The sequence below is a fragment of the Taurulus bubalis genome (genome assembly GCF_910589615.1).
Source record: "Taurulus bubalis genome assembly, chromosome: 3".
NCBI classification, from domain to species: Eukaryota; Metazoa; Chordata; class Actinopteri; order Perciformes; family Cottidae; genus Taurulus; species Taurulus bubalis.
In genome coordinates this window covers 8,440,561-8,455,123 of record NC_136591.1, presented here as the reverse complement: position 1 = coordinate 8,455,123, position 14,563 = coordinate 8,440,561, and the positions used below count along the sequence as shown (strand labels likewise).

At 40.5% G+C, this 14,563-nt stretch overlaps 1 protein-coding gene across 1 annotated transcript in view; it reads left to right on the top strand.

Moving 5' to 3' along the window:
- Positions 1-14,563, top strand: part of LOC306734795 (adhesion G protein-coupled receptor L3) — a gene marked incomplete at its 3' end in the record, with an annotated part of 118,274 nt that overhangs the window by 89,340 nt on the left and 14,371 nt on the right. Inside the window, exons 14-16 of the mRNA XM_079216185.1 lie at positions 2,229-2,449; positions 8,912-8,978; positions 10,781-10,872. Of these exons, the coding sequence (XP_079072311.1) occupies positions 2,229-2,449; positions 8,912-8,978; positions 10,781-10,872 (380 nt within the window). The remainder of the gene's footprint in view (positions 1-2,228; positions 2,450-8,911; positions 8,979-10,780; positions 10,873-14,563) is intronic.

Genomic DNA, 14,563 nt, shown 5'->3' with positions numbered 1-14,563 from the left:
ATGGACATATTTAAGCCATACACTCCACAGAGCTGGACTTCATGTCAGTCATACAAGTGGCTCAACAAAAATACATTGCTTGAAGAAAACAAAAAGGTTTACAGTTTGCCGAAAGGTCTGTGGGAGATTCCAAACATGTTTTCAAATATTTTTTTTGTGACTTCAACTTGCTCTGTTGAGATGCAATTGTGGTAACAAAATCCGGAGCAGTATTTGGTACATCTGGTCAGTAAGAGGTGCATTCAAGTGTCTAGATGAAAAATAAAAAATAGACATGCCCCCCTTTTTGCTCCTTGACAGAAAAAGAAATCTTGAATCACAAAATTTGTTGAAAATCTTTTTTTTTCTTCAAATACATGGTCCCTCGAGGCTGCTAGAAGGGCTCTCTAAAAGCTTTGTATTAACCTTCTCTGAGGAGTGTGCACCATCTTTTCTTCTCTAGATTTAAGAGCCAAGCATTTTTTTGAGAAAATGTAACCTTTGGTGTCCTGCTGTGCTGTGAGTGGTACTTCCCAGAGAGTGCCAATGGCCCTGAACTCTTTTGATTCTTCCAGGCTTACTGAGAAGAAATACTGAAAGGAAAGAATTGGATGCTCTTTATTCAACAAACACTCCTTCTTAGTCCCCTGGTTGCACAGAAGCAAACACATACTTGCAATTACGCTCACATACTCAGACACAACACACACACACACACACACACACACACACACACACCTGCCAACTCACATCCTCATAATAGATCATTCTTCTATTGCACATACTCACTGACATGAATTCACCCGTTCACTCCCCAACCACCGCCTTGTGCAGTTTTCCAATTTGTTAACACTTCAGATTAATTTGGATTAAACTCTTCAATACACAAAACCATCTTCTAGTATAATAACTGTAGCTTGGATGGCATTATTTTTCCTGTAAGAGCTCAGCTGTGGTGGCAGGTGGAGGCATGCTGTCACTGCACAGTCATCTTCAAGTGTGTGTGCTCAACACTCTCAGACTGTAGACAAATGTGGAGTCATTACATGTATACAGGATGGCGGAGGGCTTTATTCCACCTCCAGCTTCTCGCAATCATGTCATTTTTGCTTGCTAATGAGGCAGAGTACACAGTTAGCTTTGCTGGAGTGAATGTCTGTGCACAGTATGAAATTATTTCTGTGTCTGTGAATTTATAATTGGGTCAGACACTGGAATGTATATTATTGCTAATAGTCTTTTTCACAATTGTATTCATTAATTTGTTTTCAATCATTCCTTATAGGATATTACCACAAGATTGCCTACAGTTCACAACTGTGTTATAGGTGCAGGGGAATTATGAAATTATTATAGAAATACTAAATTCATAGAGAAAGAAATTATATGTCCTTACTTTTTAGCCTCATGCTATCAAATCACATCTATATTTTGCTATGCCAATATCAGCATAACTATCAAAACCAAAACTCACAGGCCATAGATTGGCTGCAAAGCTACTTCCCTGGGAGGTTAAAGATAACGCTTTGGCCCTACAACTTTCCCTTCCATAACATTTTATGGGTGAGATTCACAGCCTGGCTCTAAGATCACTCTCCTGGACTGCAATTAATGTCCACTCAACCTTTTAGTTATTTAATTGGATCCGTTTCAGTGACAAAATACGCTAGTTATGTTCAACTGTGCCAATAATTAGATCAATCCATGTAAGTACTGTATCTTATTATTGTAAGAAAGGGTGTGGGCAAGTGCAAACACGCGATTGACAGTCTACTGTATTCTAGTCTTGCATTTGCGTATCTCTACCAGCTCAGGCAGTGTGTAACTGCGTTATGCGCTCACACCTGGCCACGATGTCAATGCATTGAGCTCCAAATGGCTCTTGGACTATTGACTTTGCTTCTTCATATCCCTCTTTCATCCATGCCAGCTACAGCAAACAAGACCACATGGGCTCAGTAGCTGCAGCGGTCTCCTGCCAGTCACTACAGGCAAACATCCAATCACTTCAGCCAAACAAAGCTTAGCAATGCTAATTGTTGGGAAGACACAAATCTGCAGAGGTCAGAAAATGCTGCTCAGTTATAGTCACTTGGAGGACATTTTGCAAGTCATATTATGGCCTCTAGCGACACATTAAAACAGATTTGATTAAAATGTTTTCAACTGTGAATGCTCACATCTCCCCTCTTTTTTTTCCTCCCTCTTTATCTCTCTCATTTGTGTCTGCCACTATAAACCTTTACCAGATTGCTTGTGCCGTCTTCGCCGCCCTGCTCCACTTCTTCTTCCTGGCAGCGTTTACGTGGATGTTCCTGGAGGGTGTGCAGCTCTACATCATGCTGGTGGAGGTGTTTGAGAGCGAGCACTCACGGCGGCGCTACTTCTACCTGGTCGGCTACGGGGTCCCCGCGCTAATTGTGGCCGTTTCTGCCGCAGTGGACTACCGTAGTTACGGCACTGACCGAGTGTGAGTACATGAGGAGCTGGATTAGGTTTCACAATTGGAAATTAGCTGTTATACACAAAAAATCATATTATTTATTTTGCATGTCATCACTGAAAGCAGTTTACATTGGTATATAAAAGCAATCTTATATATACGGTATATCTTTTTTTTCTTACAATAATAATTTAATAGATACAAATAAAAATATTTTGCTAATTTTATACCAATCAATGGGTGAAGAAGTCAAAAAGCAAGACTCACGTTAGGAAACGAGGGCACCAGAACAAGACAGACAAAAAGTGTATTTAAAATAAGTATATGTAATGTGTACAAGTAGACATGGATACAGCTACCAATATTAAAGGGTTATTATTGTCGATCATTCACTTTACCCATTCACTTTACCCTCCCTCAGACCTCTTATATACACTCACCGGCCACTTATTTATTGCTTGTTCACACACATAGCTAACCAGCCAATCACATGGCAGCAATTCAATGCATGTAGGCATCTAGACGTGGTGAAGACGACTTGCTGAAGTTCAAACCGAGCTTCAGAAAAGGGAAGAAAGGGGATTTAAGTGTCTTTGAACGTGGCATGGTTGTTGGTGCCAAACTGGCTGGTCTGAGTATTTCAAAAACTACTGATCTACAGGGATTTTCACGCGCAACCATCTCTAGGGTTTACAGAGAATGGTCCGAAAAAGAGAAAATATCCAGTGAGCGGCAGTTGTGTGCACAGAAATGCCGTGATGTCAGAGGTCAGCAGAGAATGGGCAGAGTGGTTTGAGATGTGGAACGGAAGATTCACATCATGGATGTGCAGCCGACTAATCTGCAGCAACTGCGTGACGATATCATGTCAATATGGACCAGTAGAACCCAGAATGGCCACAAGGGGGTCGGGCCCATATTGCTTAGTGTAGGGGTCGGCAACCTGCGGCGGCTCCCTGAGGCTTTGACAAAAAAAAAGAAAGACAACTTTTGTTTCTTTTTTTTTTTGCCCAGTGGAAAAACTTTTAAAGGGAAGTCCTTTTAATCTTGGAGTTTTAGGTGATATTGTGTCACTGAAAATAAAAATAAATGTTTAAATATTTCTTTCACTAAAATGTGCGTCACGTCGCTGCCAAGCCTCCGCCCCTGCTGGCTACTGGTGATTCAGAGCCCCGCCCTCGCGCGCAGATGAGTGCAGAAGAGCGATTCCTCAACTGCTGCAGCAAACTGAGTAAAATAGATATACTTTCAGGAAGTGGATCACGTCTCCAAACTCCACTACTGCTGCTGGTTCTGTGTCAGCTCATGAGACAGTGAGGCGTCCGCTAGTAAAAACGGATCCGTCCTCCGGTTGCGGTGCTCTAGTGAGGAGGACGCTCAGTGTAAACGTAGCAAAAGATATGCGTTTAAAATGTAAAACTCACTGAAGAGGACAGGTATTGAACCTGCTTCCTTGCAGTTACAGGGCAAACACTCTACCACAAATATAGATAGACCTAAAGGTCTGTATAGTTGTGTTTTTAATTAACCTAAATGTAGCCGACACATGACTATTTTTTGTTTGATAGTTATAAACAGGTAAAATAGCAATACAATGTAAAAAAAAAATGTATTTATTCTTGTTCTATAATTTCATAAATACAACAAACTATAGTTTTTTGTATATATAATATGACTATATATAAAACTTCAGAAGCTGTGATATCAAATATTTTTTGCGGCTCCAGACAATTTTTTTTTGGTGGAAAAAGGTCAAAATGGCTCTTTGGATACGAAAGGTTGCTGACCCCTGGCTTAGTGAATGCTTTTGACTAAAAATCAAATACAGAAGTCTAGAATGACTGGAGGTTGGGACATGACCAGAATTGGCGTTACTTCACATTGTATTAGTTTATGTCTAGCATTCACTGAGCATCGGCAAATATCCATAAGACATGTTTCCCAAAAGTCCTCAGAGATTTATATCACCCAATTATTTCTATACCTTTCAGTGCAGACTTCTTTCTGACTAATAAGGTGTCTGGTATAAGATTTACACCACTCTGCATCCTTTTGGTCATTAATATTATCATTGCAAGTACATGCTGTTTAGGTTTGTCTGCAAATGTAGAAATATGAGAAATAAGTTCCAGACTAAAGCTTGAGTGACCTGGGGGAAATGTTACATCAGATAGCTTGAACACCAAACTGAATGGACAATGACAAATCAGTCAGAGGACGCTTGAGCAGCATGTGGACAGGAGGGCCCGATCACTTCCCCTACCCGCACCAACCAGCTCTACCGACTGAGATACAGTCGCCTCGACTTATTCTGTCTCTCAGTGTAACTGAACTGAACAGTTTGTCAAATATGTTAAATAAACAGCCATTATGTGTGTACTGTATCTACAATCACAGAAAACCCTGCAAACAACATGACAACTGTTTGTGTTGGTTTCAGGAGCTTTAACAATCTTGCAGATGACGCTCCAGTAGCCATTGCTCATCAACTTTTAATGGAGGCGAACGGTTACTCAAGCTGCGTACATTTCCCCACTGCTGAATTGACATGGTTTTGACAGTGAAAAATGCTCACTTCAGGCAATGGTGTTGCTGGATGAATGGCGGGCTGTTCTGGTTAATGTCTTCAGCATTTTAGGATGCACAAATTACAGCACAAGCATGGAGAGATTAAGAGGAAGGGAGGGGGAGAGTGAGTATGAACAGGGAGATGGAGAGTGAATGAAAGAGAAAAAGACAGGAGATTAACAAAAAGATGGGTAGTGACAGAGACTGCCTTTTTTTATTTCCTACAGAAGCTAGATAAGCTCTTTCCTCTGAAATACAAAGTGGTCTATAAAGCAGTGTAATGCCAAGCAGAGGATTGGCCTCCATTCCTCTCTGTTAATCTCAAACCCATTTGAAAATAATAAAGACCAGCATCAGCAGGTTGCTTCAAAGATGTGTATCATAAATGACACACACACACACACACCTCACACACACACACAGTGCTACACACAATACAACTGATAGACGGTGCATTTGTAGATTGGCAGAGTCATAGTTCTTGGTGATGGATGAGGTGATAGCTGCCACCTCCTGAGCCTTGGCATCATGTGAATAATTAAAGCCTGCCACCGGTGGAACAATTATACTCAGCCATTGAAGGATGAGGGAAAGGACAAGACGTTATACGTGGTGAATAGCAAAAGGTGGGGTAGGGCACGTCGTACCGCTGCAAATTGATTTGGAGACCATAGCAGCGCTATCTAGGTGGTCTCACTTTGAGCAGAAATATCCAACAAGTTGCTGTCGAAAGTGACGCAGGTGTATTAGATGGCTAAAGCTGAGCCCCAGTGTCTCGTAATAACTGAGCACATTAAAAAGGCAGCAGCCTGAAGGTCAGCAAGCTTGTGAAGTCACCTGTTCTAAGGCTGAGTTCAAATAGGAACCTCTGAACCAAAGAAAGTAGTTGGACCTCCATTCAATTACTCTGAGTGATTATTCTAGATGTGCCTTTGAGCAAAGAACTTGACTCTGCTGAAGTCCACTGAAGGCATCTAGTGGTCAGCAAAACCAGGGTGTGATCCCATGTAATTTCCCAGGTTTAATGAAAGTAATACATCAAACCACCTGTAAACTCAGCAGATAGATTTTTTGTTACAGCAATCGCATTGGTGTAACTGTCCAGTGTGTTTCATTAAGCATAAAGAATAATGGTGGCTGTTGTCAAAGGTGTCCGGTGGAGGTTTCTTTCAAATAAGTACACTTGTGTTTACATGCAGTGTCTCTCGCCACAACCATTGTATCCTTGCGGCCTAACAAACATGTTGAATACATTTTCTTTCTTATAAAACATTTGCAAGGCTGACTTTGTTTACCTGGTTTATTGATTTTGAAATAATTTCTCTTTACTTGTATTTTGACATTAGCGACATGTAGTAGTCAGGACACATCAAACTATTGGCTGTGTTAGCTATTGTTATCTTAAGACCACACTAGTGGTGAGTGTGACTATGTATGATTGTCACCATACCCACACCAAACACAATTTTAAATATATATTTCTGTAGATTTAAACTGTAATATAGAAATTCAATATAATGAACATAAATATATTTTGGAATACATGTGCTCATCTTTTTTTATGTTTGCATTGAAAAACAAAACTATCTAAAGTATAATTCTTCTAAAAGGGCAGTTGTATTATAGGCTTCTTCAAGCTAGTAAGTTCCCAAGCTAGTGAGGCGACCAAAAAGTAGCTTACGATGCCTTTGCCTGTCTGCGTCTGTCATGTCACTCTGGCCTTGTACATTTAGTGGCTCCTTTAGAGTTTAGTACCATTTTTCTTGGTCTTACTTCCTGGCTTTTGCTGGCTCATTGCTACAGTATGTCTCCTGGTGTATCAGCTTAAAGCTACTGATATGCATTTGAGGAACACATGTCTGCATGATTTCACTGACGACGTGATCTGAAAGGGTTAAAAAAGGCATTTTTTTTCATTTCATCTGGATTTTAATCATAGTTTAATGCACAATGTGCTTCGGGATTTAAGACCAAACCAAAAGGCAGCTCGTAATCGTCTTGGCTCAATTATTTCACATCACTTCACTCACTCTCTCGGTCATCAGCTCACTGTCACACCAATGAAATGACTATCTCTGTTGCAAAGACTTCTTTGCAGATTAAACTACCATGGCTCATAGGACAGCATTTCTCAGATCGTTGCAGAATGCCAAAGCACCGTTGGCACAAGCACGGCTTGTGTTTTGACTTGCACATGTTTATGGTTTTTATTGCTTGGTTGCTAATGGAATCGTACACGAAGAAGCATACTAGGAGGGTAGATGAAACTAGATGTGCTCCAAAATCCAAAACCATGACACAAGTGAAGAAGGGGAGGTAGAGGATTGCAGAAAAAAATAACAGCCTGCAGCTCCCACCGCCCACCACGTCTTTAAATCTTTCTATGATCTGAAGAAGAAGAAGAAGAAGGAAAAAAATGACAATAGAAACCGTCAGCATAATTTAAAACCGCGACGTTGGGAGCATGTGCTTTGATGAGCTGCCAGAGTTCTCTGCATGATGTGTATCTTTTTGTTTGCGCTTATTCAATTCTTTATGCATCCATATGTTTTTTTCTGTGTTTCCTCCTCTCATCCATTGATATCAGTGAGGGGGAGACATATCAAGTCCCAGGAACAACAAAAGAACAGTCAATTTTTGTCCTGACACTTTGTATACAGTATTCTTTTTCATTTGTCTGCGAGTTCTTTGGTGACGAAAAGTGAAACGTATACAAAGTTGTCTATTGCAGATGAGGTTTTTAGGATGTTTTGCTTTAAAACCTGCTTTTTCTCCAAGAGAATTGAACCACAATAGCATCCATGATATCATGGACCATTGTCTTTTGCTTTCAGAATCGTTTTTTATGGAAAAGGGGCACCTAACCATTCCTCAGAAATCAGAATTTAAGGCTGTGTGCTATTATTCAAGGGAAAATATTTCCTTTTTATTTGTTGTGTTTTTGTCTTTTGCACTTTTTTTTTTACACCAGTCACTGTCTAAAGTCCAGTGGTGTGTTACCCATAATCTCAATTTGCATTAAACTGCTATTGAATTCCAGCTAATATTCTTCTACTCCCACTTTGTCAGCCTGAATGACAACGCGCCTGTATGAACTGTAATTTACCAGTGGCCAAATATGGAGGCGTCTATCTGCTGCAGCGGCGGAGATTAAAAGATTAATAATTCAAACACAGGTCATGAATCAATTTTTTATTTTTTGCCATTTCAAAGGGGCACTGCCACCTTCCACCGGCCCTTCTGGTCTGTATTTAATTTTACTGGGCAAAGAAGAATTGACTATCTGTTCTGTGTTGATATGAGTTGAGGTCAGGAGAGTGTGTTATTTAATTATTGACATAATTACAGCAGTCCTAGAAAGTCATTGCAGTTAACATGAACATGTAAGACACTTTGCTGAGTGCTTAAGGACTGTGTGGGACCATGCTTGTCAGGGTCAAGGTCAATCCAATTCCTTTGGAGTGATACAGCTACGATTCAATTGAGAACCAATTGAATCCTCCATAAATTATCATGTGTAATGTTAATTTCCTATCTTAACCCGACAAATTGAAACAGAATCGTACGAGTCTGTTCACCCCCTGCCTTTAGGGTACATCCTTTACAGTTTTAGCTGCATCCCACTCTGTTCTCTGTTTTTTTCTTTATCTTTGATAGTACATCTGTTTGGCTATGAAAGCCCATCATTATTGCTGTCATTGCCCCTGAAAGCCCCCTTTCCTCCAAATTCTTACTGATGGCCATAATTCTCCAAGCCCCTTGCGGCAATCTATGTTTTGAAGTACCTATTCCTCTGTGTCACTCCAACCTCCTACTTGATGTATATCCTCTGAGCAGGAGAATGAAGCTATAACCTCAAATCTCTCTTTCTGTACCCCCCCCCCAACCCCCTTTCCTCTCACTTTGTCTCTTTCATTACAGTTGCTGGCTTCGCCTGGACACCTACTTCATTTGGAGTTTCATAGGACCAGCAACCTTGATAATTATGGTAAGCGTTACCCCCCCCACCCCTTCTGCTCATTAACCCTGCTTAGCCTGCGGGTCATCGCCTAAATGGTCCACCGAGATTCCTTTTTCTGGCTCTTATCCTCCCTCTTTTCTCTGCCCTGTTGAGCATATATGCCACCGCCGGGCACGGAGCCGTCCAGAAAAACGAATGAGGGGTGTAGAAAATATATTGCAGTTTGTCACCCCGCTGCAGTCACCGGCTAAGACAATTATTGGGGGATAGGGGAGCGGGGAGAGAAAGAGAGTGAACTCTGCTCAGTATGCAGTGTTGGAGTAATCCGCACTGCGATTATGATTGATTTTGTTCCTGTTCCAACTCGTACTCCACTACCTTTTTCCATCTCCTGCTCACAGGCACACTGACAGCTTTGGGGGCAGATACACAAGCAGTATGCAAGGAGCACACACACACACACGCACACTTTCTGTGTCTTTCCCAACTAGGACAGTCCCACTTTTCTAATGAAATATCTCTTTTATTGATCCATCTGCTTTAAATCTGATGTCAGAATGATGTTCTTCTAACTGCTAAGCTAATGCAAAGCTGTACATATTGCTGTGCCACAAGATATGTGCTCCTTATTATCCAAGACACCAGTCAACCATCATAATTAATATTGGATATAGTAAATTATCTAGTAAATATCCTCAACAACTACAACGTGACAATTTTATTGTCCCACGGGTCCCAACATGTGAAATTCGAACAACTCTTAACACAACTCTTACTGCTCAGCTGGATGCTAAATCTCAATATGCATAATGCACTTTCATGCTCCAGTTCGGTGAAATCATTCACAATGCATCGCTGTTAGCCTCATGACTCACTCCTTTCTCTGTTAGATTTTTAAACAAAAAATGTATGTTGGAAAGAAGGCTGGAGCTCAGATCCAATAGTCCACTGGGAATTTGGTGAGGGTTTGGGCAAATATTATGCAGATACATTATAAGCAGATTTTTATGTTTTAATACTCACCTCATATATGCTTGATTTCAACTGTGAACATCAGCAAAGTCAGTGAAATCTTACCAATTGTTCAGTCATTCTGAAAAGTCCCCTTGCTGCGACCACGAGATACACAAGAGGTATTTTCTTTTCCTTTATTCTGGAATTTCTTTTCTGAATGATTAGTTTGTTTGGCAAATTAGGTGCAAAAGTCAAACTCATTGAGATTACACACATTATGTGTTGATTGTTATTTGAATACTACATTTGGTACATGAAGAAAAATATAATTTATATTTATAACTGTGATTATAGCGCATTGTAATACATATTTAAATGCATTGCAGCTATGTAAATTAGAATACACTATGATCATAGCAAAACAAACTATAATTAACAGTTTAGTAAGCAGATTAGTATGTTTATATTGACTTATATACATATATTGATTTATATACATGGAAATAGATGCTTTTTTTTTCCCGAGGCAAAAGAAAACAAACTCTGCAGCAGTGGCAGTTATTCCCTGTGCTTGTCTCCAAGTGTGAGACAAGTTTGAATAAGTCAGACGGAAAGGCTCCCTCATACAAGTATGCAGCTGTCTTGTCTCACCGTTCTCTGTTTAGTCGGTTATACCACCGTAGAGGTTTCATGGGATTTTGTGCTCTGTTTGGCAAAGTGGGAAACCAAGCCTGGCTGCAGCGTTCCATCTCTGTGCTACAAAGTGCTCTGATTTAAAATGAATGGAACTGAAGCAGGAACATGAAACCTCTCTCTCTCTCTCTCTCTCTCTCTCTCTCTCTCTCTTTCTCTCTCTCTCTGTCTCTCTCTCTCAGCTCAATGTCATCTTCTTGGGCATCGCTCTCTACAAGATGTTCCATCACACGGCCATCTTGAAACCAGACTCCGGTTGCCTGGACAACATCAAGTAAGAGCACTCACATCATCCAGATATCCATTAAAGTCGTACAGAAATAGCGCTCCTTATGACGTTTATTACAGATGGAAAGAATGTTTCAATGTGACTCGCTCACTTCCACCAAATGCACTCAGACAGCTGAATTGTATCTCGTACGACTCAATTTGAGCCAACTTTTCCTCCTGTTTTCTTCAGTTTGATGAAGCAATGGTCAAAGAGCAACATTGGGATGTTACTCTGTATTCAAGCCGATGTTCCCGAGCAATTCACACTTTCTTGCCCACCCAGTTTTTTTTGCTATTTCGAAAACCTCATTAAAAGCACTCAAGGTTGCGAACACCCAACCCAAGGGTCTGGGAGTCTGAGCCTGCAAGGTAAGCTCCTCCTATTAGGCTGAAAGGTTGTGTCAGGCAGTGTTAAAATCAAACAGGTATTCTTTTGCATCCCCACTATTATCTGAAGAACACTGGTGTCTGCACAGGAAAAGGCCAGGAGACATTCTGACAGACCTGACCTGGTGTTATCTTTATGTCAACATGCCGCCAATGAATATTCATAGTGTGTGTGTGTGTGTGTGTGTGTGTGTGTGTGTGTGTGTGTGTGTGTGTGTGTGTGTTTGAGTCTGTTTATCTGCCTGTCCCTGGCTGCTTCCAGATGATATGAACGCTTGAGGGACAGTAACGATTATAAAACTCAGATGTAAACTTTCTTTGCTGTTAACAGGTTTGCAAGGAAAAGTTGTAATATTTTTACATATATTTATTGTACGCGTGAAATTAATTTAAAATTTTGCCAAGTAAACTTTTGCTAAGTTTCAGCTTGTAAAAGTTTCAAATATCTTTTCGAGAGTGCAATACATAGTTAAAATGTATATACCCTCGTGAAATGAGAAATGCAAAACATGTCTGTTTAAAATTAAGGACCATATAAGTGGTTTGCATGTGAGAGCTTATTTATTACAAACAATGCTGTTTGTTTATTTTTTTTATGTGATTTAGATATATTTTGTATACTGCAAGGAGCTCGTTCTTTTCCAGATGATACGAAAGTCAAATAGCTTTAGTTGTGTAATCCATCATATTTACAAAGTAACCTTTGATAATAAGTGCAGACTTAAGGCTTTTACACACTGGGGGACGTTTTTTCGAGCTATTCATTTGCACGTCCATATACTTTTTTCAGAACAGTTGCACCTATATTTATGAAACAACACGGATGCTTTGTAGTCCCAACCAAGATGGAAAACTATATTGACAAAGGCAGCGTATACCAGATTCACTCCTTTTGTTCTTACCTTTCACAATAAAAGCCCTAAACATACACTATAGTATTTCAAGTATTACACATTTTCATGTTAGTTTGTCTTGCCCCCATTGTGTAAAAACCGTGACACTCAAATCAAGTCAGTCATGTGATCCATTGTTTCACTCAACATATTGATTAGTGCAGCTTTAATAACTAAAGCTTTACATGTATTGTGGTCTCATGCAGTGTTGGAAACATTCCACCATGTGTGCATTAAACTGCACAGCTTTACCTTGTATAGATTGGTTCAGTTAAACTGTCAATGAAACTTCTAAAAGTTTCATCCTGTCTGGCTGGATGTGAATACACTGTTTTAAAAGTTGTTTTTAAGGTCCTGTTGCCCTGTAGAATGACACAGCATTTTCGGTCATTGACTTTGGTGTAAGCTCCAGCTACCTGGTGTCAGTGCACACTCGTTCTCCAGATGGTGTAAAGTTGTTTTGCCGCCCGTTTGCTATGATGGATAAGGGTCTCTGCTCTGTTTTTGCTGTCTCCCTCACTTTTTTTAAGCCACTCTGGACACATTAGTCTACTTTATGGCCGGCGCTCTAGCTGTTTCTTTGTGGCATCACATCACAGTGTGTGTCTCAGCAGCACTGTGGCCCTGTCTGCCCTGCTCCTCTCAGCACAGTGATACACACATAAAAAAAAAAAATATCTTCTACAAGCATGATATAGCATGCTTAAGCGGCACAAAGTCAGACTATACTTTGTTTCCCAATCACAAATTCACTGCAGGATGTTCCCGAGTGGAGCTGTGGTTTTTAAGTGCTGCTTCTGAGCAGGGCCAAAGTGAGACTGACATTACAGTTACCTCACGATGACATGAAGTGGAGAGGCGACATTCAGCCATGTTCAGCGTTCACTAGATGTGTCGCTTCTGAGAAACACAGACGTTGCTCTATTTTGAAGTTGCTGATTGCATCATCTCTTCATAAGGTCAAGCTTACTCTAGAATGCAAATGTTTAAAAAATGTTGGATGCTACGGTGACTTCCTACTGCACTAATTATTGCTCCAAATGTCCCAAACCACCATACACATTACTAAAGACTTAAACAGCTGAGACATGGAAACGGTGCAACCAAATGTAGTGAATCACTGGTTGGAAACTATCTATTGGTAACTAAGAACTTTCCCCAAAAACTTTTATTTCAGAATGAATGTTTAGCTGGTGAAACCCAATCTTTGTTTTATTGCTCATCTATCTGATAAAGGTCTCGCCATTTCCTGTTCTGCTCTTTTTGCCATGCTTCGTCAAAGCTATAATCCGCTCCAAATACTTTCCTGCAATGTCAATGATAGGTCAGTCCAAACTTGACATCTTCCTATGTGGCTACATGGTGAAAGCCATTCAGTGTCACCTCTTTGTCCCAGTTTGTAATACGATTCTGTGAAATAGCAGGTTATGTGTTTTGGTCCTATTTGATTCAGGAGCGTAACAAAGAAAACTTGGATCACTTGTGTGCACTTTGTAGTAATGAAAGAATAGCAATTAGGTTATGACAAGAGAATTTTGAAGCAGATGCCTGGATCGTTGACCCAGCCATCAAGACTTGACTTCCAAATGATCTAAATATATGTCTGGCTGTGCTCTGTGCTTTTGAAACACGTGGCTTTTCCCATGCTATTCCTATTGAATTAAATACCATTGTGAGTACTCTGCTCACAGTGTAGGTTCTGATCGGCAGCAGATCTGTTATTAGAAACCTACCCAACTGAGTCTCAGAAACATGTGCTCGTTCACACATATGCAAACTAATTTAGTCCCTAGCTCAAACATCCACGATGAACTAAACACTTACTGTGATTCAAACGCTGGCAGAAACGCAGGCAGACCACCTGCAGCCCCTTGATTGGCTCTCCAGTTTATATAGTGAGGCATGGTGTGGAAAAAGATTGCTTCGCAGAGAACTTTGATGAAGCTCCAGTCCACGACTGGACCAGAACAGCAGGTACATTCAGCAAAGCACTGATCCAAAACACTGTAATAGTTTTTTAGATCATATTTGCCAAGGCGGTTCTTCTGTATGTTGCCGTTCTTCAGTGCCGCGAGATACATTGCGTAGTTTGTTCTGCAGTAAAATATTGACTGCTGGAGTTCTCAGTGTCGTATGATTTATTACACCGCCCTCACATAATGTACGAAACAACTGACCCCCTGACCCCCGAGACTTGCTCACTCCGAAGCGGTCTGCAATGTTTCACATGACCATTGGAAAATAGTATGAAGTAGCGCAGCTTTTGTCAGCCCTCATTCATCTGACACAGTGTTTAAGTCTGGGCCCATTTCTCAACACACGACAAATACTTTCAGACGACTGGCTTTACTAAAAATACTGCTTCACCAAACGCATCATGGCATGGTCTGTAAACAAGTAGCAATAGGTAAGTAT